At 46.3% G+C, this 27084-nt stretch overlaps 1 protein-coding gene across 3 annotated transcripts in view; it reads left to right on the top strand.

Moving 5' to 3' along the window:
* The window catches only part of ITPK1 (inositol-tetrakisphosphate 1-kinase), a 143079-nt gene that overhangs the window by 45096 nt on the left and 70899 nt on the right, over nucleotides 1–27084 (top strand). For 2 of the 3 annotated variants that reach the window (XM_083839833.1, XM_083839835.1), the window contains exon 4: nucleotides 23325–23450. In XM_083839833.1, coding sequence (XP_083695959.1) covers nucleotides 23325–23450 — 126 coding nt within the window. Of the gene's footprint in view, nucleotides 1–19432; nucleotides 19828–23324; nucleotides 23451–27084 lie in introns of those variants that run through there. The other variant, XM_083839834.1, reaches the window with a different exon arrangement.

The raw sequence follows: 27084 nt of genomic DNA, 5'->3' as shown, positions 1-27084 counted from the left end.
GTTCAGAACAGGCTGTACTGAAGGACATGTCTTTGGGGCCTGTCCTGTGCTTGTTCTTGAAGTTGGCTGGAGGCAAGCCAGCTCTTCATTCTGAGGTTGCAAAACTGTGCTGGCGTGGCAGGGGACAGGCTTTGTTTTGCAGTGAGACTCGCTAGCCTCCTGAGCTGCGTGCCGCATCGGCGGGGCCACGCAGCATCCCTGGGAGGGCCAGGTTACAGCCGTGCTGGCTGCACGGGACGTGTCGGTGCCTGCATATCACCACACACCTACCCCAAATCTGCTAATTCCTGTGGGCGTAGCGTTTGGATGACTTTATGCAAAGAAAACACTTGAACTGGGAAGTCTCCTGTAGCATGAGGATCTGTCTGTTGGGACTGTCCTCTCCTGTTCCTTACTAGCTGGGCTCCAGCTGGTGCTGGTGTGTTTCCCAGCACCCTGTTTCTTGGGCTGAGGCAGGCAGAAGAGTGCCGTGCACCTCATTTGCTACCACGTCCTGTGTTGGTGTAATGTGCTGCCAGCCCCGCGCTCCATGGTGTTTCTGCAGGTTTTGGATGTGCCATAGAGAGGATGGCGGGGACTTAAAATTTGCAAACACTACAATGGAAATGAGATGCCCTAATCAGGGAGAAATAATCATTTGAAGACACTACTAGACCTCAAATTAGCTTCCCGCTTAGTTGAAGCTCTCTGAAATCAGGATTTTATTTTCACAAAGCTAAGTGTTTTGGCAGGCCACCAGTTATGATAGAGGTCTTAGTGAGGGGAAGTCCTGTGGCTTGATCGTATTGGACCTTTTTTTAATCTGAAGGTCTGGGAGGTAAATTGCGAAGTAATGAGCCTGCTTTTCAAAGGTGCAGACAGCTGCTATTAAGGTCCGTGCAAAATGTCAAAGGCTCTTGCTCTTTCCTCTGGGCATAAATATGAATGCAGACGCCCATTCTGCACAATCTTTTTGTGTAAGTCAGTCCTATCATTCATGTCATTCCCTCCACCCAATTCTTAGCTGGAAAATCCTGAATGAATGAATTCAAAATGCCTGCAGGTTTTTTGACCATCTTCACATTTGCACTGCTCCTCTTTGGGTCGCTCTAGTCGTCTTTTATCATTTAATGATGTAAACGGGTGTGGGAGACTTCTAGTTCTGGGGCGCAGGAAAACAGCACCCCTCAGAGCTCTGTGCTGAAGCTAATCCATTGGTGTCTTTCCCTGTCTGAACGTTTGGAGAAGTTGCAGTGTTATTTTTTGCCACTTCTGGGAGACTTTTCCTTGTTTAACTTCAGACCAAAATATCCTAAATCCCACATGCAACAGCTTGTGTGTCATCAGCAGAAGTGCAGTCTCAATGAGATTATCATATGATTATACTTCACAAAATCTGCGTTTTTAGCATTTGTGTTTCTCGTGGCTCTGTAGAAAATATTATGTTTGTAAACCTACTGTTAATGCCAGTATAGCATAAGAAAGCTAAAATTACGGACTTCACCTACTAAAGTTGTATTTACTTCCTAGTACCGTCACAAAACAAGATTTTTTTGTTAATGCTTCAGGGATTGAACGCCTTTTCTCTTGGCAGTTGACGAGATACCATATGCACAAGGAACATGTGTACTGCATATGCATGCTGGCTATGTGGAGGGGGGAAAGGAGGCAAGTAACACAAATATCACTGAAAACTTTTTTAAAATTTTAGTAAACCCAGAAGTTGAGATGCTCTAAATATTCAGTGCGGGACTTCGGTTCTGTGGGAACCAGTTAAATTTAGCAGATGCAAATATAGAAACCAAGCAGCGTAGCGACTTGCCGAAAGCCTGCCCGTATAAAGAAAATAGCATGCTGACAGCTTATTGCAGCTCGTGCTGTAAGAGAGCCCTTTAATGTGCTATTTTTCTTTTGTGTTTTAGAAGGGATGAGGGGGCGAGTGTCCTCTTTTTCTGATCGTGTAGAGGTGCTTCTTGTATCAGCTGTCTTCGCAAACAGGGTTTTCAGCAGGATGTTTGTTTGGTGAGTCTGCACCAGGGCTTAAGAAAATTAATAGGGAGGATCTGAAGGCAGTTCTCGTTACGTAGTCAAGTTTAACACTTTTAACTTACCCGGGGCTGACGTGGGTCGTTGCCTAGCTTGGTTTTGCCAGCGTAGACAGAGCTGGCTTGGAAACGCCGAGGTCTGTGCGGGTCGCTGTGTAGCCTGGTGCGCTCTGCAGCTGGAAGAGGCACCTGTGTGCCCCTGGGGCAGCACCGCCGTGGTGTGGCTGGGAAGTGGGGTCGCAGCGTTAGCTGCCGCAGGTTTTACAGGTGTCTTTTCCACGTGGACTGGTCGATCTGGAGACAAGCATGAGGTGTATAGTTATGCTGCTAATCTGGACCTGCGTCAATGGCACCGCGTCCTTCTTGCTGCTGCTTGTTTTCCTGGGAAGATTAAGGCTAATGTGTGTAATTGTGTGTGACCGTGCCACAGCTACATCTCTCACTGCTTTTAAAACACCGTGCCTTGCAGACAGAGCAGTCCCAGCCGTGCTTTTGAGGATACCACCCATACTCTCCAAAACTCTGAGAACTTTCTGAAATAGCAGACTAAGGTCATCAGCTTGGTATGTCTAACATAAAGAAAGACTGGGAAAGAAAAGTTTTATTACCAGGAAAACCGAGGTCACCCCTCCTGCAGGCATGGGATGAAGAAGAGAAACTTTGATATTCCCTGGTAAAAATAATTCCCTTGCCGTTGGTTTCTGAAGTAAAATCCAAGCAAATCAAAGAGCCCAGAATAAGTCCAATAAATTGCTACTGTGCTGATGTCACCTTTGTGTAGTAGGCTGTTCGCTTATGTCTGTCTTATGTCAGCGTGAGATGTAAATCAAAATAATAAGATGCAATTTATTGGATGGGTTGGAAATTAATAGCTGTAGGGTCTCAGTTGTTTCCCATCATGCTTGCTGGGAATGCTTCCCTAGAAGGAGATAGCTTGAAAGGCACCAATCTTTCATAAACTATTTTTAATACTTGAAAGTTACTTGAAGGGCTTATTTGAGACATTTATTTTAGGCAGAAAAGAAAACAACTGAGTTCTCCTGTACATGTTTGTAATGTCTGCTGGGTGAATCTCCATTTTTTTTTTGCACCTGGACAGGCTCCATCTGTATTTCTTGTGGAGAGTAGGGACTTGGAAACTTTACTAGAAAGAGGAGGCAAAATGTACTACAACCTCCTTTTCTACGCTTCTTGCCCGTCGATCTCAGACATATCACCGTGATCACGGTTCAAATCAAGCAGGAGGACGTTAAGTCATGAATTTGGTAAGCTGCATTTTATAACCTTTCGTTTATCAGCCTGCAAATGAAGGGTTTGGAGTGGAGTTGCCCCATCCAGTGACTTGCATCCTGCTGGAACAGAATTGAAAAGCTGCTGGAGGGAACAAACGGCTGGGAAAGCCGGTCCCGTGGCACGGCGGAGAGGTGCAAAACTGTTCAGGAGGGATCTGGCTGGCTGGCTCATCTGCAGGTCTTCGTGTTCTCTGGGGACTCAGTTGGCTGAAGGCAGCAAAACAAAAACCAAGCCACAGATGTTATGAGCCAGTTTGTGGTGGGTGTTCCGAGCAGTTAAAATACCTGTTTTCATTCCCCCGTGGGAGACTTTGGATCACTCATGTAATTTTTCTGGGCCTTACTTTGGCCCACGACCAGAATTGTTCTGGGCTCAGCAGGCTCGCTGGGATGATCCAGTGCAACAGGATTGCAGTGCCTCGACTCCACTATCGCCAGCACGGACAGCCCTTTCTGTTTGTCCATTACATTAGGGCCAAATCATTCAGCTGCTGCTTTTTGCCTTTCTTTCCTTTAGCTCTGTTAGTTTTGCAGCACTAGCTCTGTGAGATTTCATGCAAAATCACTGTGACTTAAGAATGTGCTCTTGCAATTGCAGCTGCTCGTGGCATTTTCTCACGTGTGCACCCTGTTGGTATTCACACCAGCAGAACAGGAGCTGCTGTGGGTGCTGCAGGCAGTGGCTGCGTTTTGCTCTGAAGTAGCTCTGCCTTTCTGCTTGCCTGGGAGTAGCTTGCTGTCACCAACTGTGGCACGTGTGAATTAGCTGAGTCCAAAAGAAGCATAGGTAACTCTCTGAAATTTTATCAATAATCCTGTTCTCCTGTTTCCTCCTATGTTACAGGATCAACTGTGTTAAAGTAGAGAAGGAACTGAGGTATCGTACACACGTACATATGTTTTGTTGGGTTCAACCATAGGAAGAATTTGCAGTGTGTGTTATCTTGATAAATGTAGCGATACCCAGCACGTTTCAGCTTCTCCTCAACTTTCTGCTTATGTCTACAGGCAATAATACATCTAAAATAGCCACTGTTGGCAGCAAAGCCAAAGGTGATCCTGCCCACAGCACAGTACACATTACCAGTGAGGCCTGGAGATGACTGGTCTGGAGCTTGCGCTTTCTGGGGTCATCCTGGGTTGTGGGATGCGTAGAGGAAGGAAGGGGAAGAAAGATTACAGGTTTCAGTGAGAGAGGCTGACGTGCCTGGAGGTGCGATTGTCAGTTACTCATTGCGGTGTTAAACATGACAGGGCATCCATCTCATGCCCGCCCTTCATCTCTTGCAGCATCTTTGAGAGGCAGATGCCCATGGTGTTGAAACGCCCTGGCAGGACGTGCCATAGAAGCGCACACGTTCCTTCACCTCTGCTGCCTCGCGGCTGCTGAGCCAGGTCCCCCTGCGCCCGCGTATCGGGCTGCAAGCAAAATGGGTCCTGTTTGCCCAGGGCGTTCCCAGCTGCACTGGCAGCCTGTTTGGTGTCAAAGTGCACACGCTGTACAGACTATGAACTTGCCAGGTACTAAAACAGTCACTTCACGTTTCTGGGCCGAAGGGAGATGCTCTCGCCCTTTCATGAAATTAAGTGGACTTTTAAAAATCCTGGGCGTTGGTGGCAGTGGGTGCAAGGAAGCGCCTGGAACCACAGCGTGCGTTATGACACACAGCCCTTCACCAAACTACGTTTCCTTTGTTATGTCCCTTTGCAAATTGCTGTAGGTCACAGCTAATAGTGCGGTGGCTACTCAGCCGTGCGTTGCTACGGGGTAGTTAACGGGCTGAGCTCCAGCTGCAGTAGGTCTGCCCGTATTATTGCTGCATTCAGATGTGCTGCTGCCTACTGCGTGCATGGAGCTGAGCCCTGTAAGCACTGGTTAAACCCCAGAGCAGATTTACTGGGAATGCTCTAGCTGCAGCTTGAGTGACACACATCTGTAGTAAGCAATATATTATCCCAGAACACTAACTCTGCGTGCCCACCTCCTTAAGGACGTGGCAATCCCTGAGAAGTGCAGAAAGTCATTTGCAGATGCAGGAGGGGACCTGGTTAGGAAAGGACCTGCACAGAACTTTTCTAGCTGGTTGAATTGAGGAGGGGAGCTCTGCAGAGGTGGAAGAGCCACCACTAAGATTCCCTGAAGTGCGGGATTCTTTCCTGCATTCTTTTCTATTGTTCAGTGTACATTTAAAAAAAAAATTCCAAAGATCGGGCTTTCCCCAGTTCCTATGGGAGAGTACTCCATGGTCTAATATGTTTTGCTACCAGGAAATCTTCCTGCTAATCAGCCCATATGTTTCCTTTCTTCTTTTCATCACGTAAGTCCTGGTTAACCCTTCTTGTATGCTTCTCGTCTTGGGCGTTTTGCCTGTGAAGGGCAAGGCACCTTTTAGACACTGCTATTTTGCCATACCACAAGCCGACCGTGGGTGACGTAGGGTTATTGCACAGCTAGCTGGCTTCAATATGGTTCACGAGCTGTAAATCCACAGGCTTTATCTTACGGTAATTTGATTGTATGTTGTAAGCTAACAGTTTCAAACTAACCATCCAGGAGATCTACGTACCTAAGTAAACTTAGTTGTGACCTGGGAACTTGAACCTGTGCATGTCCTTGGGTATCTAGGCTATGTTTAGCTTTTTTTTATGGAAATTGAACCTGTTTTTTGCTGCTGGTCACCATGTGCCTTTCAGCATTGTTGTGATCTTTTTCCTGGCAGCACTGAGAGGTGCAGAAGACAAATAGTTTCCATTCCATGTCGTTAGCAGGGATACCGTGTATTGACTTAGTGGTGCTTAAGGGGCTATAATTTACTTTTTATAAAGCTTGATGTCATGATAGAAGTTTATTCTCCCTTTCATCTCTTCCCTCCTGGTTGCACTTTGTAAAGTCTTTTCCAGTTCAGCTCCCACACTCCACAGCAGAAAGCTTCCTGTATTGCTGGTCCTTCTTGCAAGTTTGATTACGTTACCGCAAGTGTATTTTTAAGGCATACACACTTCTGCTTTTACTGAGTATATTCTTACTGAAACAGTCACCTGAGGAGTGAACAGTGGTAGAAAATGCGACTCTTGTGGCTTTATGGAGCATTTGTGTCTTGCGACGTCAGTGTTGAGGGGGGTTCTCCATTTGAATCCAGTCTTATACTACAATACCTTGCCCAGAAGGTTGATCTAGCTGCAGAGCAGGTTTACAGGTGTCACAATAAAATTAATTTTAGAGCCGGTATTACAACAAAATAATAAAAAGCATTTACTGTTCTTTTGCTCTTTTTCCTGCTATGTTGTGAAACGGACGTTTTTTGTCACTTAGAAGTTTTCACTGGTGTGTGTGAAATCATCCTGCAGACTCTGAGGAGTGTTTCAAAGGTGGCCATTCAATCTTAGGAAAATAATTCTGTATAAACTACCATTTGGGCATCTCCCTTGTTTGGGATCTGCCCTACAGGGTTTCCCCGTAGGACTTTGGGCCGATTCAGATGAAGCCTTTTGCATGTAGATTCATTTTCACTCTTGAGTGAATTTAGGAAAACTGCTGGTAGTGTTTTCATCCTTAATTTCCCTGCTTCTCCTGAAGAACACTTGGTCCTCTCTGAAGAGGTTTTCAGAGGGCATTCATTGAACTTGTCATCTTTTATTATTATTATGTATTGTGTTCCTCCTGGAAGTAATCTTCCAGCTGTAGTGCGGTGCTATTTTACCCCCCCAGAGTGGCATCCCCAGCTGCTGCTTGCCTCTGGCAAAGAAGACAAATGGTTATTGTGTTCTGGAGCCAGGCCAGGTCTTCTGTATCTCTGTTTGGTCAGTATTGTTGTACTTTAGTTTGGATCTAGTGGTGTTTGAATGACACTTCTATTTTGAGCCTTCCCCATCTCCTGCCTCCCTGCTATTGATCAGTTATTGAAGAAGTGGGCTTATTAAACAGAGACAGCACGATGCACTGGTTAGTAACCTGAAAATGATATACTTAGGGCTATTTTCCTTCCCTGTGTTTGAGGTTTTACAGTAACTATGAGGAGAATGTGTAGGCTTTCATACAAATTCCTGAGATTTTTGTCTTTAGCTAAACTATCAATATCGGGAGAGAAATTTTACAGACCTTGATCAAATAGTTGCACTCAAATTTCACTTAGAATTAGGAGAGTGAGAGTAAAGCTTCTTGGCCAGACTGCTATATACATCTTTTGATATTTGTTTCAGAGCGCGCACACATGATTAAAATCAAATTGCTTCTGGTTTTTTCAGTTCACCTTTAACCCATGTCCGCAGAGTTTGCTTCCACTGAAGATGCAAATGAGACGTTAGCTGTGGTCACTGCCACTGGTCTGAACAGCAACTGACTTCACAGGGCTGCCCTCCCTGCTGAGGGCATGCTGTGCCATGCATACATGTCACCTCTTTCCCTAAAGAGCCTGCGATGGTGAGAGCTGTGTGGACTAAGAGTTTGCATCAGTGGGTCACCCTTAAGGCACACATGCCCCTGTGTTCTCCTAGGCAGGCCTTGATCAGCAGTAGCGGTATATAAGTAACGCCATGGCCTAGCTAAGGAATGGTTATCAAATAGCCAGCTCATTTTCATAGGAAAATGGGAATGCCTCTTGGCCATCTTCATAGCCATAAATTAGGGAAATTGGTTTTGTGCCCGTATTTGAGAGGGCACTTGTGGTCAGCATATTTAAATATTACTGGAAGGATGTGAAAACCTTTGAACAGCTGAAATAACTGGAGAAAAAGATGTAATAGGGAAAAAAAGGAATGTGAAAACTCAAGATCCATCGATATTGAAATGAGTTCCCTTTTTAAATCATACATCTGAAAATGTCACATTGCCATAAATATGCAAAATGTGGCAGTAAGTTTGCAGTTGCAATGTCTTTCCAGCTCAGAAGAGTGTCTGCTTGTGGCAGTATAGAGATGGGAAGGGGACTTTCAAAAAGAGCTTTGGTGTTACCCAAGCAATAGGAATAACTGGCCTCTACTAGCCACATGTTTTAAAACATGTTTTTCTCTTTTAATTTTAACCCTGTAGCAGATTTTAAATCTGAGTTTTAGCAGTGGCTTGAGCTCAAATTTGGCAGATACTCTGTACACCCCTGTGGTGGGTTGACCACAGCCAGCAGCTAAGCCCCCACCCAGCTTCTTGCTTGTTCCCTACCAGTGGGGAAGGGGAAGTAATCAAAAGGGCAGAAGCGAGGAAAAAAGCTGAGGTAAAAGACAATTTAAGACTGGTTGAGATAAAGACAGTTTGAGTGGAGAAAAAAAGATGCAAAACCGATCATGTACCACCAGCAGGCTGAGGCCCAGCCAGTGCCTGAGCAGTGGCTGTTTTGGAAAAGCTCTCCCAGTTATATTGCTGAGCGTGGCGTTATATGGCATGGACCATCCCTTTGCTCAGTTTGGGTCAGCTGTCCCCACCATGTCCCCTCCTGACCTGCTCTCTGTGGGGCAGCGGCAGTCAGAAGGCCTCAGTGCTGCGTGTGCATGGCCCAGCAGCAGCTGAGACATCGGTGTTAGCCACACAGCTTTGGTCACCCATCTGAAACAGTGCCTTGCAGGCTGCTGTGAAGAAAATTAGCTCCCTCCCAGCCAACCCCACTCCAACCAGTCCTGAACAGGCTGCTTTTCCAGAAATCGGTTCCCACTGTTTTGCCTAAGTAGCTGCACATAGCTGGGGGGAGCTTTGTCATACGGAAGCAGCTCCATGCCTTCAGCATCCTTGTGAAGCCAGCCAGTGTGGGGACTGTAAGGAAAAAAAAAGTTACACTTCAGAATAGGTTAGTAGTCCCATGGCTTGCTTCTCTTAGGGGAAAACATGAAGTTATTGATAAGTGAAAGAGGATGCTGTGTAGGCCACTCGGGTATGGCAGTTGGCAAATCACCAGTGTGGAGAGATGTCTGCATTTCGAACCAAGGGCAGGAGGCTGCCTTAGCTTGGGTTATCGCCGTGCAGTTGGGCTGTAGTCACGGCCTGTGCTCCTGGCCTCCTGTGAAAGCAGCATAAACAAGCAGTACTGAGCATACTGTGGCAATGATCTGTGGGACCCTCGCGCCCGCTGGTCTGGGGCCTCGGACATCTTGGAGAGGCCTAATCAGAGTGTGTCAGTTGTGTGTTCTTGTCAGGCTCACGGTTCGTGTGGCTGCCTAAGCCTGTCTCCGATGTCCTGATCCAGTCGTTGGACGTGAAGTAAAACAGGTTAATCGTAGAACTGCGAGGTGGGGGAAAATGGGGAAGGACTTAAATGACTTGCCAAATGGTGAACTTCTAGAACATCCTAATGTGGGTACTGCAGCTTAAAGGAAGCCAGCTTGCTAAAACTGATAGGGGTAGTGATGGTAATAATAGGGCAGAAAACAAGCCTTTTTGAGGTGAATATGATGTTTTGGAGCGTATTTCATTATCCTTTAGTTAAAACATTGCAACTTGAGTTATTAAAACCTGTATTTTCCATTGAAATGCTGCTGCGCAGAGCAAAGCTCCCTGAAGCTCGGCACTGAAGGGCTCTCCCCGTGCCTGCAGCCACGGTGTGTCCTCCTGTAGGTCGATAGGAAGCTGGCCTGGAGAGTGCCTCCATTGTTTGTGAGTGCTTTTCTGAGGGCTTGGCTTGGGGTTCAGCGATTCAGCACATGCATGTGGATCCTGCAGCGCTTCCTGTTTTGTAGCAGCGTTATTGTCACTGCAGCAGAGGCCTTGTACGCGTTGCGCTCTGCTTATGGCTGCAGTTGTGTACGAGGAGCCTGTGTGAGGCACAGGGAAAGCTCACCTCTGGTTCTCCTTGTAGGGCTCAGCCTTCCTCCACCCCACCTCTTCCCCATCCTGCCTTTTGCTACCATGCAAAGGGGAAGAAATAGGGAGAAATGATGGTAACTTGCTATTTATTAGCACAGCCACGGAAAAAAAATCCTTTATTAATGCAACATATGGCCGAAGTTTCCTGACACAAGCAGATTCCTGATTCATAGTTCTCCAACATCCCCTGTTCCAGCTCAGACAAGTAGATTATTTCCTCCCACCAGCAGATGTAGACAGGAACAATTGGAGCTGTGATAACATTATCTGTGACAGGGGCCAGCTGGGTCGCACACCTCGGTGTTTCCTGTCTAACCAGCTGAGAGGGACGGCGTCGAGGGCTGCGGGATGGTAGCTGTGGCTATGTGAACTGGTAGAACATGGAGACACCGCTTGGGCAGTAATCCTCATCTGCCACGGAGGGACGGAGGGAAGTCAAGAGTACTTGTGGAGATGCAAAGCAGTGGGGAGGGGAGTAGTGGTCAGGAAACTCAGAATTAATCCCTCTGTGGTGACAGGAGCATCAGGAGTTGGACAGCTCTGTGCAGCCGGCCTCCTGGAAAAATCACTGACGGAGCACGTGTGCTCGTGCTGCGCTGCCAGCGGGGCTCGGGGGAAGCAGCCTCTCCGAACTGCCTTCCTGGCTCCTGCTGGGAAGCAGTGAGCTTTTTTTCACGGCTCTGATGCTCAGGGTAAACTTTGTCTGTGGGAACTCTTTCTGCCAGGCATCTGAGGTTAAGTCAGCTTTTCCTTGCTAGTGAATTGAACAGGTACGATAAATCAGGGAGCGCAGAGGGGGTGAAGTATGCTTTACCTCCCCCCCAGCACGGTCCATTAAAATCCTCATTAAATGAAAGTTTTCCCTGAAGTTTTGTGAGGCATATTTGTATGTGAATCCTGCCGTAAATTAAAATGGGAAGCTTGTTCATATCCAATTATAAGGATGGAAGTGATCATAAAAGCACATGCAAGACTTGAATTTAGCCAGGAGTTAATATGTATGGATGAATCTTGGCTTGGCTATGTTGCCTGCATGACACAAATACTTGGTGCATCTGGAGCTCAGGGCCTTTGTTGCCATTACTAAGGGACACGGACTCCTGAGTGTCTGTATGTGGCTGAGCCAGTAGAAGGAGTCAAGTAGTCCTCTGGGGTAACGGCAGGAGAACTTGTGTGTGCAACCCCAGTGTTTCAAAGCCTTTGTCACAAACTGATAGCCAAATTTGGTGGGCACTTCACAAACGTGCATCAAGGGGAGAAAGTATCCCTACTCCATAGAATTTACTGTGAGGCAAGGGACGGCAGGTCATGAGAGGTGAGGGGATGACACAAGGCAGTCATGGTTATCACCATAAACCTGGTATTTTGGTTGTTTTAGAGGTGACTTTTACGCAAAGGTTTCTTAGGCAGCATGGCACACAGCAGGAGTTGGGGAAAAAAGGGTATGAAGTCTACACAGTGCTTTTTACACTTTAGCTCTGTTCTTGCATTTTTGGCTAGTTTCTTCTCTTCCTATCTTTGCGCGTTAAAAATTAGTATGAATGCTCAGATTTGATGTCTGCTGAAGGTGCACCAACAATTTATAGATCCCGTTTTCCATCCAACAGGATGTTTTACCTGTTGCTGTGACAGGAACCCCTGAGATTCCTGTAAAAACAGTTGAATGAAGATAAAGAGCTATAATTTCAGCTGTTCTTTTTCTAGCCTGTTTAATTACTGCTGCATTCACTGTCTTCCCTGAATAGGAAGTCATTTTCCTGTTCATTTGAGCCTTTCAAACAGTGAAAGGGAAAAAAAAATAATAGTGTGAGATGGGAAATGTCATTCTAAAGCCCCAACAATCAGATTGTAGAACTGGGAGATGGCACCCGAAACCATTATTAACTAATTAAAATAAAGTTCTGACCTAATTTCACATCACAGATTTATCTGTAAGTCAGTGCAACCATCATAATGGGGAAGAATACCTGCAGTATCCTTGTAGAAGTCTGGTGAGGTGCCAAAGGAGGAACCACAGCTTCCCTCTCCATCTGGTGAGGAAGACTCTTCAGTCAGGTGGGTGTGGAAAGAGCCCAGAATTATGGAGTGTGCCAGACTTTTTTTACAGCTAGATGACAGAGTGCCTCTTCACCTGTTTCTCCTTGAATGCTGTTTCTGATGGTCTTTTTTTTCCCCGTCTTGCCCATGTGCTACTCATTTAGAACTCCATTTATAATGGAATAAAACATGAGGCTGAGTGAATAATTTGAAATGTAAGGCTTTTCCACTGCTGCACCTCCTACTTTTTTTTTTTGTTCCTAAAAGAATATTTAGGGAGCTCCTGGACCATTCAGGTTCCTGTAGCAGATCTTTGTTGTACTGCTTACCCAGAACACAAATTTATAGCATAAAATAGATCAGCACAGAAGTACATCAGCAGGTTTAATGATTGTGGTAAGCCTTTTCTTACCAGAAAGTGAGTAACGCTCTAAGAATCTGCATTAGCCCAAGTACTCTTATTCATAATTTTTAAGGACCATTACCGTGGGGAAAAAAATTATAAGAGGGATTTTCTAGGATCTTGAGCTGAGCACTGCCCCCACCCAGAGGTAGCTACAGTGTGTGTGTGCGTGTGTGTATAAATATATATACACACACATAATATTATATATATATGTCAAAGTTTGGTTGAATTCTTAAGTGTTTAGTTTCATTTTCAGTTTATATTTCCAGATATGAATGACCTAATCTGTGCACATTTGTTACTTGCGGTCTGGTAGAGCTTTATATATTAACTGGATTCCTGCAAACCTCATCTAAAAACCCATTTCTGATCCTGGTGAAATTGGGCTTATCTGTGTCACAGTCCTATTTCAGCTACCATGCCTGCATCTTGCCCTGAGAACAGGGCAGATTTTTTTTTCATTGTTAGCCCACCTAGGTGCAGCCTTTCATTTTGTATTTAGTCACACTGACCCATTTCTGCTTCTCCCTTCTGTGTGATACTTCCCTCTGGGTGGTGGTGGTCAGTCACACTTCTGTGTAATTAAGGGCTATCAGTAATCTAATTATTGTCTTAAGATGCTAATGAAAATATTAAATAGAACAGTCACAAGAGTAGTGCCTGAGGAGTGCCACAAGCATGCATGCTCTGGTTTGCCAGTGCTTCTTTCAGCCTGCAAGCCATGGTCATCTCTTTTATTTAGCTCCCCTTCCTGTTCTGTTAGTCCTTGCTGTTCTCTGCTTTACCCGACTGCGTGCTTTGCTGATGTCTGAGAGAATAGCTTTGCGTTTTCTGTGTCTAGAGCGTCAGTTGTCCTACAGCGTGTCTTGATACATCTTTTGTAGATCCATGCCATGTTTCACTGTGTTTTTATTTATATATTTACCTCTGGGGATCTGATTATTTACCATCTTCAAAGGCGTTGAAATGCTTGTACAGTACTAGGCCAGCTGTGTGGTCTGTAGGTATAATTTTCCCCCTCCTACTCTTTCCCAAATAAGGTTGCTATTTCTTGATATTTGGGAAGTGCTCCATAATGGCTACGGTTATCTGGAACCCTTGTATCTCCGTCCTGTGATTTCATATGCCACGCTTTGGTTAACTGGATTTTGTTCTTTAGGGTGATTTTTTTATTATTGGTAGTAAGAACTCAGTTATGGGGGAGAGGCGGCTTTCCCTAACCCCAGTGTGTTAAGTTCTTCAGAGCCACCTGACGCCCCTCAGCCAGGCTCCCTCTGCTCAGGCATACTTCAGGTGTAATCCCTCGTATCCTAGAACAGGAATCTAAAGCAGGCTAGAGGAATTTAGAACATCAAGGTAGTTATGTGTTCCTCTTTGCTGACTCCATTGAAAAGCCTGTATTTACAATGCAGTTACTGACTCTAAAATTGGATGAAGTGAATCTGAGTCTATGAGTTCTAGTTTTGACTGCTGGTACCTATTGATATCTCTACACATTTTTTTTTTTTCCTCCTTGCCTTGCTCCCACAGTCAGCATCCTTATTCTGGCTGAAAATTGAGGCAAAATATCTGTGCAAAACATGGGGCCATTCCTATATTGTCTTTAACATTAAACTTCACTTGCTGCACAAAGATCCCGTATTTTCTTCTTTTTTAATGTAATTCGAAAATACATTTCACTATTTAATGTGTCTGTATGAAGTGCCAAGCCTCTTTTACATTCAGATCCTTGAGCTTTTCACAGCTCAGCTGTCTCTGCTAATTATTTCCCTTAATTTATCTGTTCATCATCCTGAGATTAAAAAAAAAAACGCTTGGCTATCCACCATTTTATTCTGTAATGTAAGCTAACCCAGCTTGATCTAGCAGTTCTGTTACCGAATTTGTTAGCAATCCCTGCTCAGGAGTAGCTGGAGCATCCCGTCAGTACCAGCGTTTGTTCTCCTGAGTCTCAGGAGTGAATCTCCCCTAACGATGCAGTTCCTCTTGTTTTGTTTCTCGTTAATATCTGGCTGTGTCTAACTAATGCTGTGGGGTTGTCAAACCTCCGCAGCACAAGGCAGACTTTATATCACTCTTGTTTCAAGGGGATTTGGTATTTTGGTATTTCAAGGTATATAAACGCAATATAAAGAGCACATAAATTCAGCAAAACGATGAGCAGACTGGATCCAATGTGCACTGGATGCTACCTGCGTTTGCGTACAGCTCTGTGTCATCCAGAGCTTCTTTAGAATGGAAAAGGAACCTAGAAAACCAGATATTCTGTGCCAGTTACGAATAGAAGAGGCTGACAGAGGCCTGGCCGTACCCCTCGGTCCACAAGCTGGAAGCTGTGCTTGCAGGAGAGTTGCAGCAGGGACACCGGAGCTCCCTGGGAAGCACGGTCTTGCACCCAGAGCACCTCCTGCTGCTGCTGCTTGGCAGGTCCTGGAGATGAATTGTCCTGAAGCTGAGCCTGAGCATTGTGCTGTGAGTCCAGATCTGAGCCCTCAGGGCGCAGGATGGCAGCCAGGCTCGCTGGTGTCTGTCTCTGTACGGATGAGCTGCCCTACTTACTGACCCCACTGCCAACGGGAGGGAAGTTACGCAGCACGTGTTTACGTGGGTCCAAGAGCAGCACTCAGAAGTACGCTTTTCCTTCATCTTAACTATCTCTGTAGCCAGTAGTTACTAAAAATAAATAAATATTTGCAGTAATGTCCAATCTTGATGTTCTGAGTGTTTATGCAGTGCTATAATTAAGCTCTGAAAGCTTTGGAGAAGCACACCCCCCTCCCGGCCCCGTGCTTACTCCGGCTGTGCTGCCTGTAGGGCTGCGGTATTCCTGGCGTCTGGATTGCTTCGAGCGTTCGCCGTGGATGGCTTCTCCCTTCCATTCCTCCTTTAGTGCCTGCTCTCCCCCGTGATTGATTAATAGAGCTGTCAGGTCAGTAACCGGGCTAGAGCTGACCCAGTTCACTCCAGGAAACATTAAAATTCTTCCTGGTCGTTCTGGATCTGACTTGCCAGTTCAGAAGCTTTAAGTTCAAGAAGTGAACCAGAAATATTCTGTGCCACTCTGTAATTTTCCCATACCTTCCTTCTCTGGGATTACTTAGAGTCTCTTAATCTGACGGATGTGAACAACATTTTTCTGACAGGTACAGAAAATAAAGCAAGGCCATCTCAGCAGCAGGTTCCGCCTACTGCGATTTCTGCTCAGGATCTTGTTTTTCTATCACTCGTTTTCCTCCTTCGGAGCGCTAATCCTTCTGTGTCACACATTTTCTGTTCAACTTTTTTCCTCTGCTAATCTCTGGATTTGTTCTGCTGCCCTTCCTAATCCACAAGAGCATTTGTGACCTCAGAAGAAACCCTTGGCAAGAGGCTTTTTTGGATTTGAGTCACATTGATTATTCTTCCTGCAGTGCTGAAAATCAACAGTTGCCTTTCAGACCGTCCGTGAGCGAGGCTGAGCTGCTTAACCGCTTGCCTAACGAAGTCTGTTTGCTGCAGTCCAGCCCGAATGGGGCGAGAGCTCGCAGTTCAGTTTTGTGCTCAGGAACAGCTGTTCCTGCATCCTTGCAAGTTCTGGAAAGAACTTGCTGCGAGTGCCAAAATATTGTACATATAAGCAGGAGATAAACCAAGCAGAGATGTATTTTCCTTCCTAGAATTTTTTTAAAATCAAAAACAATGTAGTTACAAAGTTCTATTCTTGGATTTAAAAAAAAAAAAAAAAGAAAAAAAACCACTTTTTTTCTGGAAAGGAAATCTGTACTGTTGAAGAGCTTTGTCCACAGCCTGGACATGGGACTCATTGTTTTATTAGGGGGTCAAGGGGCAAAAGCTGGTGCCCCTAGGAGGGTGATGCTCGGTGGCCGGAGGAGGGAGAAGGGGGCAGCTCTCCCCATGCTCTGCAGGCTGAGGAGGAGCCGGGAGCTCGCTGTCGTTCCAGGGACAAGCCTCAGGTGTGCGAGTGCTGTGCTTTTACATGGAGGTTAGCAAACTGATCCATAAATGACAGTCGTGTATGTCAGTGCACGTAGCATGAAATTAAAACCCCCAAACCTCTAAGATTTCTTTTGCCCCGTTTTGTCTGGAATACAGCGTCTCCCTTCCTAGGCTTTTTGGAGATGGCCGCTCCCAGGGCAGCAGCAGCGTGTAACTCCTGCAAGCACGCAAAGCGCTTGCACGTATCCTCTGGAGCTTGTGCCAAACAGAACGCAAAGGAATCAGCTCTGCCATCAGTGACAGAAAATGCAAAGAAACCATCTGTTAAACCCAGAATCTGCTCCTCCTGCGTTAACATCTCGGTATCTGAGAAAATGGGAGCCCAGCAGGGCTTCGTAGCTTATGCTGTGCTGCTCTTCACCTTCGGGCAACCCTGGCTCCTTGGGCTGCAGCTGGCATCTGGGAACATGAACGGTGTGTCCCAGCCCGGGACCCGCTTTCCTTGCCCTTTGGTGGCACTTTTACAGCTGAGCTGGGCAGGGCTGCAGAAGGTAACCCGCAGAGCTCACGGCCTGCAGGGGCAGAAGGTGAGCTCAGCTGCTCTTGAATTTCCTCAATTCTGAGAAGACGAGCAGAAAGGTACGGTGTTTTGAAGCTGCGTTTCCTTCCTGCCTGGGGGAGAGTTCCTCCCTGCCCTGGCGGTGGTTGTCGATGCTGTGGTGCTCGTTTGGGCTGAGGGGAGAGCAGGAGAGCCGGGGGAAGTCTCCTCTCCCCAGCGGATTTCCTTGCTCAGATTGCTGAGCGTTCAGGCTGACTCTGCACTGGGACGGGTGGCTGGGGAAGGGGTGGAGAGAAAAGAGATCCTCCTGGTGAACTTCTTACTCTTCCTTTGCAGCCTCTGATGGCTGAGGTCACGTCTGCCCTCTGCAGCGGGGCAGAACTGGTGTTTCTGCCACAAAGAGGACTGTTCGCTCTGCGTGCTCTGGCCCCAGCAGCAGTGCTGAGCAGCCGAGCCGGCTGTGCGCGAGGACAGCTGAGGTCGTTGGCTTGCTTGGCTGGAGAGACCGGGAGCGAGTCTTAAATATTTAAAAGTTTTAATACTTATTTAGATTGAATATGTAAATATTTGAGGAGAAGTGGAAAGGCTGTGTATCGGTGACGCTACCTGCTCTTCATCCACCAGATAAGTGTCTTTCCGCCCGGCGTCTGGGGATGTGCTTTGCCACCGCCCGTGGGCTCTGACCTGGAGTCGTGCGTGCTGGCTCTGTACCTGCGTGGACCTGGCACGGGGGTCTGTGGGGATGCCCTGGAGGAGGGGCAGGATGGGGCAGCTCCTGCAGGATTTGGCTCGGCAGGGGGGAACGAGCTGAGTTGCTTTGGTCCCGAGAGTTTCCCTGAATTCATCCCAAGAGCAAGCAGGCTTCCGAGCCAGGCAGTTGCTCCAAGCTGTGGCGGAAGGTCTCATGTGCAGGGGTAGAAGTAGACACACAAAACCATTTTCCTGCTTTCTGCCCCACTTCCTTTCAAACACAAGCACTTTCCCTCCCGTAACCAGACTTCCCCGTGTGTTTCTGTTTCCTTTACTTTCTACAGTGCAAAGCAGTGAACTTGGCACTATTGATTTTTGCTTCTTCCCTTCCCTCTCCAGAATGCTTAAGATATTTTTGGAGCCTTTCATCTCTGAGCTTTCTGGGGAGAGAGTGGTGTACACCAATGCATCAGCCGTCAGTTTTCAGCTTCTCGAAGACCTGGCTTTCTAACCCAGAGCCCGTGCCTATTTTTCAGCGTGTCTCGCACAGCACTGATGCACAGCGGAGCTAAACACCGGGGCTGTGGCTGGGGAAGGAAGGAGCTCTGTTTTACAAGCATTTTGGTGCAAATTTGTGATAAGATACAGGGTAGAAAATAGCCTCAGCAGAGAAAGGTGGTGACTGTAACCCGAAGGTCTACATTCAGTGGAGTTTAAGAAGGAGAATTATGATGGAAATAAACCCCACGCATTCTGGGGTCAGTGCAGCCGTAACTGAATACCCGACTAACAGGACACAATAGATGTGTGTAGAAAACGCCGTATTCAGCCTCGGGGCTCAGGGAGCAGAGAGGTCAAGTCAGGCTGGTGCTACGCGTCCGGTGCCTGGGGAGCAGGATTCAGTGCCAGGAAATGGTGGAACTGCCACACACAGACTTTTGGACTCTGATTTGTGACAGCGTTGCAGAGCATCGGTGGCTTTCTACCAGAAGGGATGGAAAATTGGACAGAATTTCCCCTTGTGTGGCATTTAATTAAACTTTCTAGCACTCGAGATAATATTGGTCTTGCGTCTGTCCAGTGAGAAGGCTCAGAATAAAGCTATCACCTCTGATGGTTTCTCCTTATCTTCACTCACCCCTTTTGGGTGAAAGTTTCATGATTTCCTCTGCAGCAAGAGAGGCCGCTTGCAGAGGCGCACGCACTCGTATTGTAAGCAGCAGATCAAATAAAAATCGAAACAAAGCCAGAACTTTGGTGCAGCGGTCTGGGGATGGGAGGTCATTAGTTGTTTGCAGACTGGGAGCAAAATGCTTGAAGAAAATGAGGTTTATTTTATTTTTTTAATGGAAATAAATTAAGAGAAAAATGAGGATAAATGGAAAGGGAGAAATGTGTTGTAAATTCCTCAGGGATGTAGCAGGGGGCAGATCCTGTCTTCAGTTCAGAGAACAGAACAGGTTGGCATTAAGGCTTCATTTCATGTGAATGATAATGCAAAAACTATTTCTGCAAAAGAGCTTTAAAGAAAAAAAGCAATCCTGCTGAGCCAGATTCTGAAATACAGTTGATTATAGCATGGATGGGAGCGTTGATAAAATTAAAAAAAAAAAAAAATTAGTCATTTAGATAAATGTTTTTTTTGCTAAATGCAGCATTTGCAGGGTTGTTTGTTTGTTTGTTTTTTCCCCTGAGTGAACGGTTCCAGATCTCTTCCCTTGGACCTGGCTTTATTTCTGAACTCTGCTCCCAGAGCCGCTGGTGGGTGGGAGCACGGGGGAGCGGTGGCACGCTGCCAGGCGTTCGTCCCGTCCCCACAGTGTCGATGGATGGCCAGTGTTCCGGACAAAAACAACCCCAAGACTTTCAACAAATTACGCTTAATGGAAACAAACTGCTTTTGCCCTCCTGTATAACGATTTTGGATAACGTGTTGCCTGTGTGCTTGGAGGACAGCAGAAGGAGGGGAGGGAAGACGAGGGCAGCGATGGAGCCGTGCACACATGCAACTTGCTCTCCGGTGGATGCTCTTGGGGGCTGAGAGGTTTCTAAGCATGGCGTGCTTTTTAACTCCCAGCCAGCCTTTCTATTGGAAGGTGAGTGGTGTAGTGATGAGGACATTTACCTCGTGGTTGCTTTCTTCCATATACAGATTTGTAAAACTTGGGAAGGCAAATGCCTCATATCTGGTGTTTTCTACAAATTGTGCACAGCTTTGACACTGTCTTCCACGTCATTCACCTGATCTCTGCTGGGTTCTGGTGGTAAGTAGCAGTGACATGAAACCAATACCCAGCTGGCCTTTTTTTTTTTTTTGAAAGCAGAATAGGAAATACAGACCGTAGCCTACTTTGCAGAAGAAAGCACGCCATGGCTATGGTTTGTTTTTTCAAGCTAGTGCTGATAAATCTTTTCTCTCCCTTCTGTTGCTATGGCGTTAGTTCTGTTCAAAAACAAACCTTGGGGTGATCATGTCAAACGCAAAGATCGTTTGGAGAGAGAGATGCTGAAAGAGAAGGGAAGTAGGAGGGCTCAAATTCCAGCTGATGACAAACAATGAATCAGTGTTTGTCTCAGCAGAGGGCCATCAGAAATTTTGCACTGTACTTTCACTGACTTGTGATTGGGCCTGATACTCCACTTGAAAAGGCTCCTTTTTTCCCCTTCAAACCTTTTTATTTTTACTCTAACTTTTTTTCCTTGGTATATAAAAGGAAGGTGGAACACTTCCAAATTCCACACAGCTCAGAAATATTTGCTTTCCACAGCGTGGCCCGGAACACAGAGAACTTATTCTTGCAAGCGGTTTGATCGGCCAATCCACAAAATCTCGGATCAAATTGTGAAGGTTTGTGTGGCCGAAATGTACCTGCTGCCCTTGCTGAGCCACTTGAAGCGATCGCTGAGCTGCCCACGAAGCAGCTGCCTGGGCGTGCTGCTGCATCCAGGATCACTTTATTTGCAAGGGAGGAAGCCCAGCACTGTTACAGGAGCCCTTTTTAACACTTTCTGATTTGCCTGTGCAAATCCTGGTAGGTGCATTTTGTTTACATGCTCGGCATGTAAACCAACGCCTGTTGGTTTTAGCTGACACGTTTTGTGAGGAAGTTATCTTGCCCAGATGTCTTATGTTTCTGGAAAACGCTCTGCTGAAAATGCCTGCGTATGCCGTGAAGGCTCCTTCTATTCTTGGGTCAAGGCTGAAAGGGAGGACTGTTTTCTTGGGTTCTGAGTGCTTCTGTGCAGATTGAGCTGCAACTGCGGTAAGAACGCGGTGGGGTAGCCAATCTCAGATACTTACTTGCTTCTCACTGTTTTTCAAAGTGGAAGCCCTGGAAAAGGATTAATTCACATTTTTATACTTTGGCAACTGGGAACTTTCTGACTCGGCTGAATGGACCCTTTGTTTTGGAGTTTCCTTCCAGATGTGATAGATGAAAAAAAAAATATCAGGAAAAGCAGTGTGATCATCTGAGGTTTCTTCTAAGGATATTAACTAATTTTTTGGAACTTGGTTGCAAAAATAGACGGTCTCCTTCCACGTCCTTAGCTAAGCTGCAACTCACACCACTTGGTTCTGCAGACACTTAGGTTTGCACTGCTCATGGGAGCCAAAATGTGCTAGAACAGCCAGACCTCCTGGGGGCTGCCTTGCCATACCCCGAGCATCCCCCTCAGGTCCGTCTTGTTTGTCTTTGCTTTTACATCACCTTCCCATACAGAGGGCCTGCTGCCTGCCTGTAAACGGTGCCTCTGAGTCTCCTCAGAAGATGTGCAATGCGTTTTCCAGTCTCATTAGGATTTGCATGAGTACTTCAAAGATAGCACTAGAGCCTCAACCTGTGACCATTAGCAGGAGCATAATGTAATGTGCAAGCAGAGGTGGTCTCTGCTGGGAAGGATGCTTGTGTCTCAGTTTGTCTCCAGTTACTTTGCTCGAGTAAGCCTGGAGTGCCTAAACAGCTACACGGGTCAGTGAGACTGGCAACTGGCGTATTATCACAAGGCTGCGAAATTTCTGCTGCTTCAGTTTTGTTGGTGCTCGAGCTCGAGCAATCCCTTCTTACTGTTACCTTCCTTAAGGCGCTCCTAAGTCAAAGCAGAGCCCTTTCTACGCGGTGGGGAATTATATAGCACAAAACCCAAGCTGATGAGACGGTGAGGATGGGGCATCTCCCGGAACAGAGCACCCACAGCCTCTCCTGGCCATTCCTCCTCTCCCCACCGGGCACCATCTGCAACGCCAGGGCGAACAGGAGCAGTGGCAGCCGTGGGAAGGAGCGTGCCTGTGCCCGTGCCCTTAGGAGCAGATGCCACCTGCAGTTTACGCAGCACGCGTCTGTCTTCCATTTTGAAGACGTTCCACCCTGCTGTTTACAGGCGTAAGTTGCCGCTGCTGCAGCGCACCTCGGCACTGCTGGAGGAGCAGCAGCTGATGTTGTGGTGGCCTTCGTGCTGCAGGCAGCCAGGTGTGTTGGCAAGAACGTGAGCCTGCTCGGTTATTTACACTGAAAATGCTCAGGTCCGATAAGTAGCTTCATGGGATTGGGATGTTTGGTAGGGACCTGAGGAGGTCTTTAGTACGTCATCTCAATCAAAGCAGATTCAGCTTTAAATTCAGGTAAAGTTATTTAGGGCTTTGTCCAGTCAGGTCTGAAAACCTCAAAGGGTGGAGATCCTCCAGCCTCTGCGGGACTCCGTGCTGCAGCCGGGTGGTCCTCGTGGTGCAGGGTTTTTTGCTCGTGTAGCAGAAATCTACTGTTTGGATATGTGGCCTGGTGGGATGAGTCTGAGCTTTCACAGTGACATTAGAGAGTTCTCTTAGGGCTCGTGTCTGCATCCCGTCAGGTCCAGGAGCCCTGCCTAAGATTTCTCAGGAGATCCCTACCTCCACCCTCTTCCAGTACAGGGAGCTGCTCTGCTCCTTGAACCCTGCCTTGGTACTGGGGACCAAGCCCTGTGACACATCTCCTTCCTTGTTGGGCCCTTCCCTGCTGTCCGGAGCTGAATTTCGGCCGAGCCCATCCCAAATCTGCGTTCCCCTACCCAGCTATCTGCCAAAGCATATTTGCCGTGCTCTGGGCGCAGCGCTCCTCCCTAGAGCTCGGTGCTCTCCCTGCAGCAGATGAGCCAGCAGTGATCCTGAGCTGTGTATTTGTTACCTGTGTTACTGCCCTGGGTGCTGTTCTGTGCAGTCCCGAAGGGTGAAGGGCACGGTAGGCGTTCCTCTTATTAGTGGCACTAATTATTGTTGGCTCATTCCTTTTGTGTGTACGTGTAACTACGGGGAAGAGAGCTGAAGTGGGAAATACTTGCTCAGGGTGGAGAGTCGGCACAGATAGGCCTTTGGATGAAGGATGCTTGGCAACAATTTCACTGCTTTTTCATGAAGTCCGATGTATACTGCTGAGAAGTAAATATCTGAGTAAAGTTTTTTGGCAGACGGTGAAATGTCATTTCTCAGGGATTTAGGTAATGTATCGAAATAAAGGCAGCGTGTAAATGCCACCTGTGTGATGGGAACACCTTGGACAGGGGCAAGAGCCTCAGATCCTCCACATTATAACAAAAGGTTTCTCTCTGGTTTCTTCAGCTTGACCTCACCAAACCCATTGAAGACCAGGGCCCTTTGGATGTGATCATACATAAACTGACGGACGTCATCCTTGAAGCAGACCAGAATGACAGCCAGTCACTGGAGTTGGTGCAAAGGTTCCAGGTAAGTGGCTCTTTCACTGCCCTTCAAGCAGGAGGGTGATCTTGGTGCAGCACATCCAGTCTGTTCTCTGTGCAGTTGATGTTTGATGAAAAGAGCTTTCAGGCACACTGCTGCCCTGCCCTAGAGAGCCCACCACAAATTTTGTCAGTCTACAGTGGACTTTCACCTCTGGATAGGTTTTACATTGCATTGGTAAGCTTAATAATAACTGGTTTCCCACAAAATGTTGTTCTGATGTTCCAAAAGTGCTGGTGCTGTCCACAAGGAAAAGCAGGTGCTTGCAGGGCCCTTTACATATACCTGTCTCTGCATGATAGAAGGTACTGAATTAATTTGGCCCAGTATTGTCCAGTTGTCCTGCTTCTCAGAATGCTGATTTCTATACGTCAAGGCTAGTGTCAGCATTTTTGTCCTCTAATACAATCTCGTTCTATTAACTTTTTTTCTCAAGGTACAGAGAACTGTTTTCCAAAAGAATTCCTATCAGTAGTCTGAATAATGATGCATTTATCATTTTAAAAGGTGGTGTTCCTGGTGGATAGCTTTGATCAAAGGTATATTCTTTTCTTTCAAAGAGAAGCAAAGTTAAATGAGGTACTTTGAGAAATTTATGAAATATGCTTATGTCAGGTGGAAAAACAGACAAATTCTGCAGTTTTGACAACTTTGCTGTCTTGGGAAATCATGTTCTGTTTGCTCTGCTTAATGTTCTACTCCTAGTAATGCAGAAAATACTGCACTTAATGGAGGAAATACTCTTTGCTCTAGTTACAAAGCTTCTCCATATCCACTTCCTCCTACCTGTGTATTATTCAAATTCATCCAAGAGATGAAAAGTTTGGCTTGTGGGTCCGGCCCTTTGGCCCCAGTTCCCTGAAGAGTAGATGAGTAGCATGGGCACCCATTTCCCACAGCACTTGAAATTTCAAACGACCAAAGCAGCATATGGAGAGATGGACTTCAGGGACTTTCTGCTAATGCTCACAGTCTTTGCCCATTTCAAACACCAACTAATTTGGCTTCACAATACACATATTATTGGTAAAAGCTGATGCCCAAAGATGTAAAAGGGCACACACATTGAGTTGCTCACAGCTGTGTAAAACTCATGAGATTCATGATTCCCAATCCTTACTACATCAGTTGCATTCGTGAGTGTGAGGCACAGAAACTTGCATCTCTTTGTAATACTGTGGCACCTCTCTGGTCCCCTGGAGAACATGCTGATAGGGAAACTGTGCAAGCATTAGAGAACAGTTAGTGTGTAGCAATAGTTAGTATCTGAAACACTTCTTTTATTCCTGAGCAAGAACTCTTCAATGGTTATTGAATATTTTTAGTAAGAATTTCAGCTAGCCGACTTACTGCATGTAATTGCTAAGGTCTTAGGCTGTTACTTTTACAAATATCTGAGTGAGGTCTGGAAGAAGCAGTGCTAAGTATAGAGGACATATTTTCCTAAAGCTGCACTTAGCTGCCAAGGTGAAGTTCAGTATGAAATGGGGCAGAGCACTTTGCAGTGAGAGCCTCGGCTTTGGCTGAGAACTTAATGGGCTGTTCTGTCGGCGTGACAGCTGCTGCACCGGTGGAATGCTATTAGAGGGGAAAGTGACCTGCTAGAGCTAAGTCCCTTGCCCCAGTACATTTCTTAAAGTAATGACAGTATGATACCTTGACATTACTCTGTGTACCTTTGCTAGCATTTAAATAACTTAATCCGTTATTTTTGTATAGCTTAAATATGGAAGCTTTGTTTTTAAACCTATTTAAATTAGAATCTCAGTGAAAATGTGATTTTTATCTAATGAGTCAGTGGGATAGGTTCTGAGAGTACTGAGAGATAAGTGGTGTGTGCATACATTTATGCATTTATTCTTCAGTTCAGGGTCTTTTCTTTGTATTGTTTTTGGTAGCACTTGCAAAAGAATAATATCACCTGAATAGGGATGTAGAGTGGCCTAAAAACAGAAACATCACCATATGAAAATGTTAAAACCCGAACAAAGCTGCACCTACAAACCAGAAACCTAACTCCCCCCCTCTGAAGTCTCTTCTAACATTCTCAAATGCTTCAGAGCTACATAAGTTAAAACTGTATCACTGATTTTCTGGCAGTTAATTTTTTCAGATGCTGATATCAAATACGGCAGTATTTTTTAACTACAGACTATTAGAAATTGTTTTTAACTTTCAGAAGTGATAAATGTTTAATTTGCATATAGTGGTTAATAGAGCATAAAAATAAGATGTATTTTGAATATTATTTCTGTTTTCAAAGCTTTTGTCAGGAATAAGGTATTTTATATAGCGCAGCTTGAATTTTATTTTTTGTCAGAAAATATAACTTAGTTTCAGTATGCAATTGCTTACTGCAGAGATCTCAAATTTCTACATATTTACAGTGTACATCGTGGCAGGGGCAGGAAGAGGAGACCTTAGATAAAATCTTGGCAAAACTTGCAGAAATCATACATTTCTGTCGGGCTAATCAAATTTGTTTGCTGTTGGTGTGCACGATGGCATCAGTTTCACTATCTCGACTTTTTGATCAAAGTCAAGATGCTGGGGGAGCTGGGTGGGAAGGCGTACCGCCTGCGCTGTTGTGCTGGGTCAGCCAAGGCTGTGAAGAAAACCAAGCATGCTCCCAGCAGGCTTACAGCCTCTTTACGCACTCCCAGTAGAAGTTTACAGGTACGCAAATCAAAAAATGGTGCAGACCCGTGGCTGGTGTAGAGGGGTGTTCATTTGGGGTCAGCGTTACAGCCTTTGCTACTGCTGGCAAATCACAAACCGCTCATTTCAGGGCGGCTCAGAAATAGCTGTGCTGAAATCCCCCGTACCTCGGCACACGGGATGGGGATGGTCCTGCTAACGCCGGCTGCAGTTTGTGCCTCCTCGTCGTCCGGGGCCGCTGACCTCCCAGCATCGCCCGCGGTCAGGGCTCGCAGGCCGTGAATGGCGCTTCTGTTCCACCTCCGCTGCCCTTCTCCAGGACGGGGTTGTCCGTGTCCTGCCGTGAATTTACTGACTGCTCTCACGTCTCACAGGCTGTTAACTTCCGTGCTCAAACTGCGTTAAAACTTGTTTTAGCAGGCTTAAGTCATAGCCCTAATAAAAGCTAAGCAATCAAACTGATATTCCCCAGAATACTGATTTATCTATTCGAGTGTAGCCTTGTGTGCCCGTACAACAGTTCAGTCTTGCCTCTCCTCTCCATCCCATTAGAAATAATAAATCAAGTGTTGCCGTATTCAAGGTAATCCCATGTTAAAGGAAGCACAGCAGTAATATTGCTGTGCTTTGCTGTTTCTTAGGACTGTGCTGCAGCTCTTGCTGTCTTTGTTAATCTTGGATATCACAGATCTGTTTTTTCAGTGGACCATTAACAATCCCACCCCCCACACACCTTAAGATTTGGGGCAAACAAATCTGCCTGCTCCCTATGTGTCCCAGCCCAGCTCTTCTCTCCCATAACGCCAACTTCAGCTGTGTTAACATCACCACCCCTCTGTTTTCATGTGCCTGATTTTTGTTGTTGGCAGCATGGCCCTTATCACGTGCAGTGTAAAGGAACAAGAGACCTCCCAGGTCAGTGATTTGGGCTGGGGATGTGCTTCTTGAGGCACGCTAACTC

Source organism: Anser anser (genome assembly GCF_964211835.1).
Source record: "Anser anser genome assembly, chromosome: 5".
Classification (NCBI taxonomy): domain Eukaryota; kingdom Metazoa; phylum Chordata; class Aves; order Anseriformes; family Anatidae; genus Anser; species Anser anser.
The sequence above is the reverse complement of the archived record's forward strand: the minus strand, read 5'-3'. Positions and strand labels throughout refer to the sequence as shown.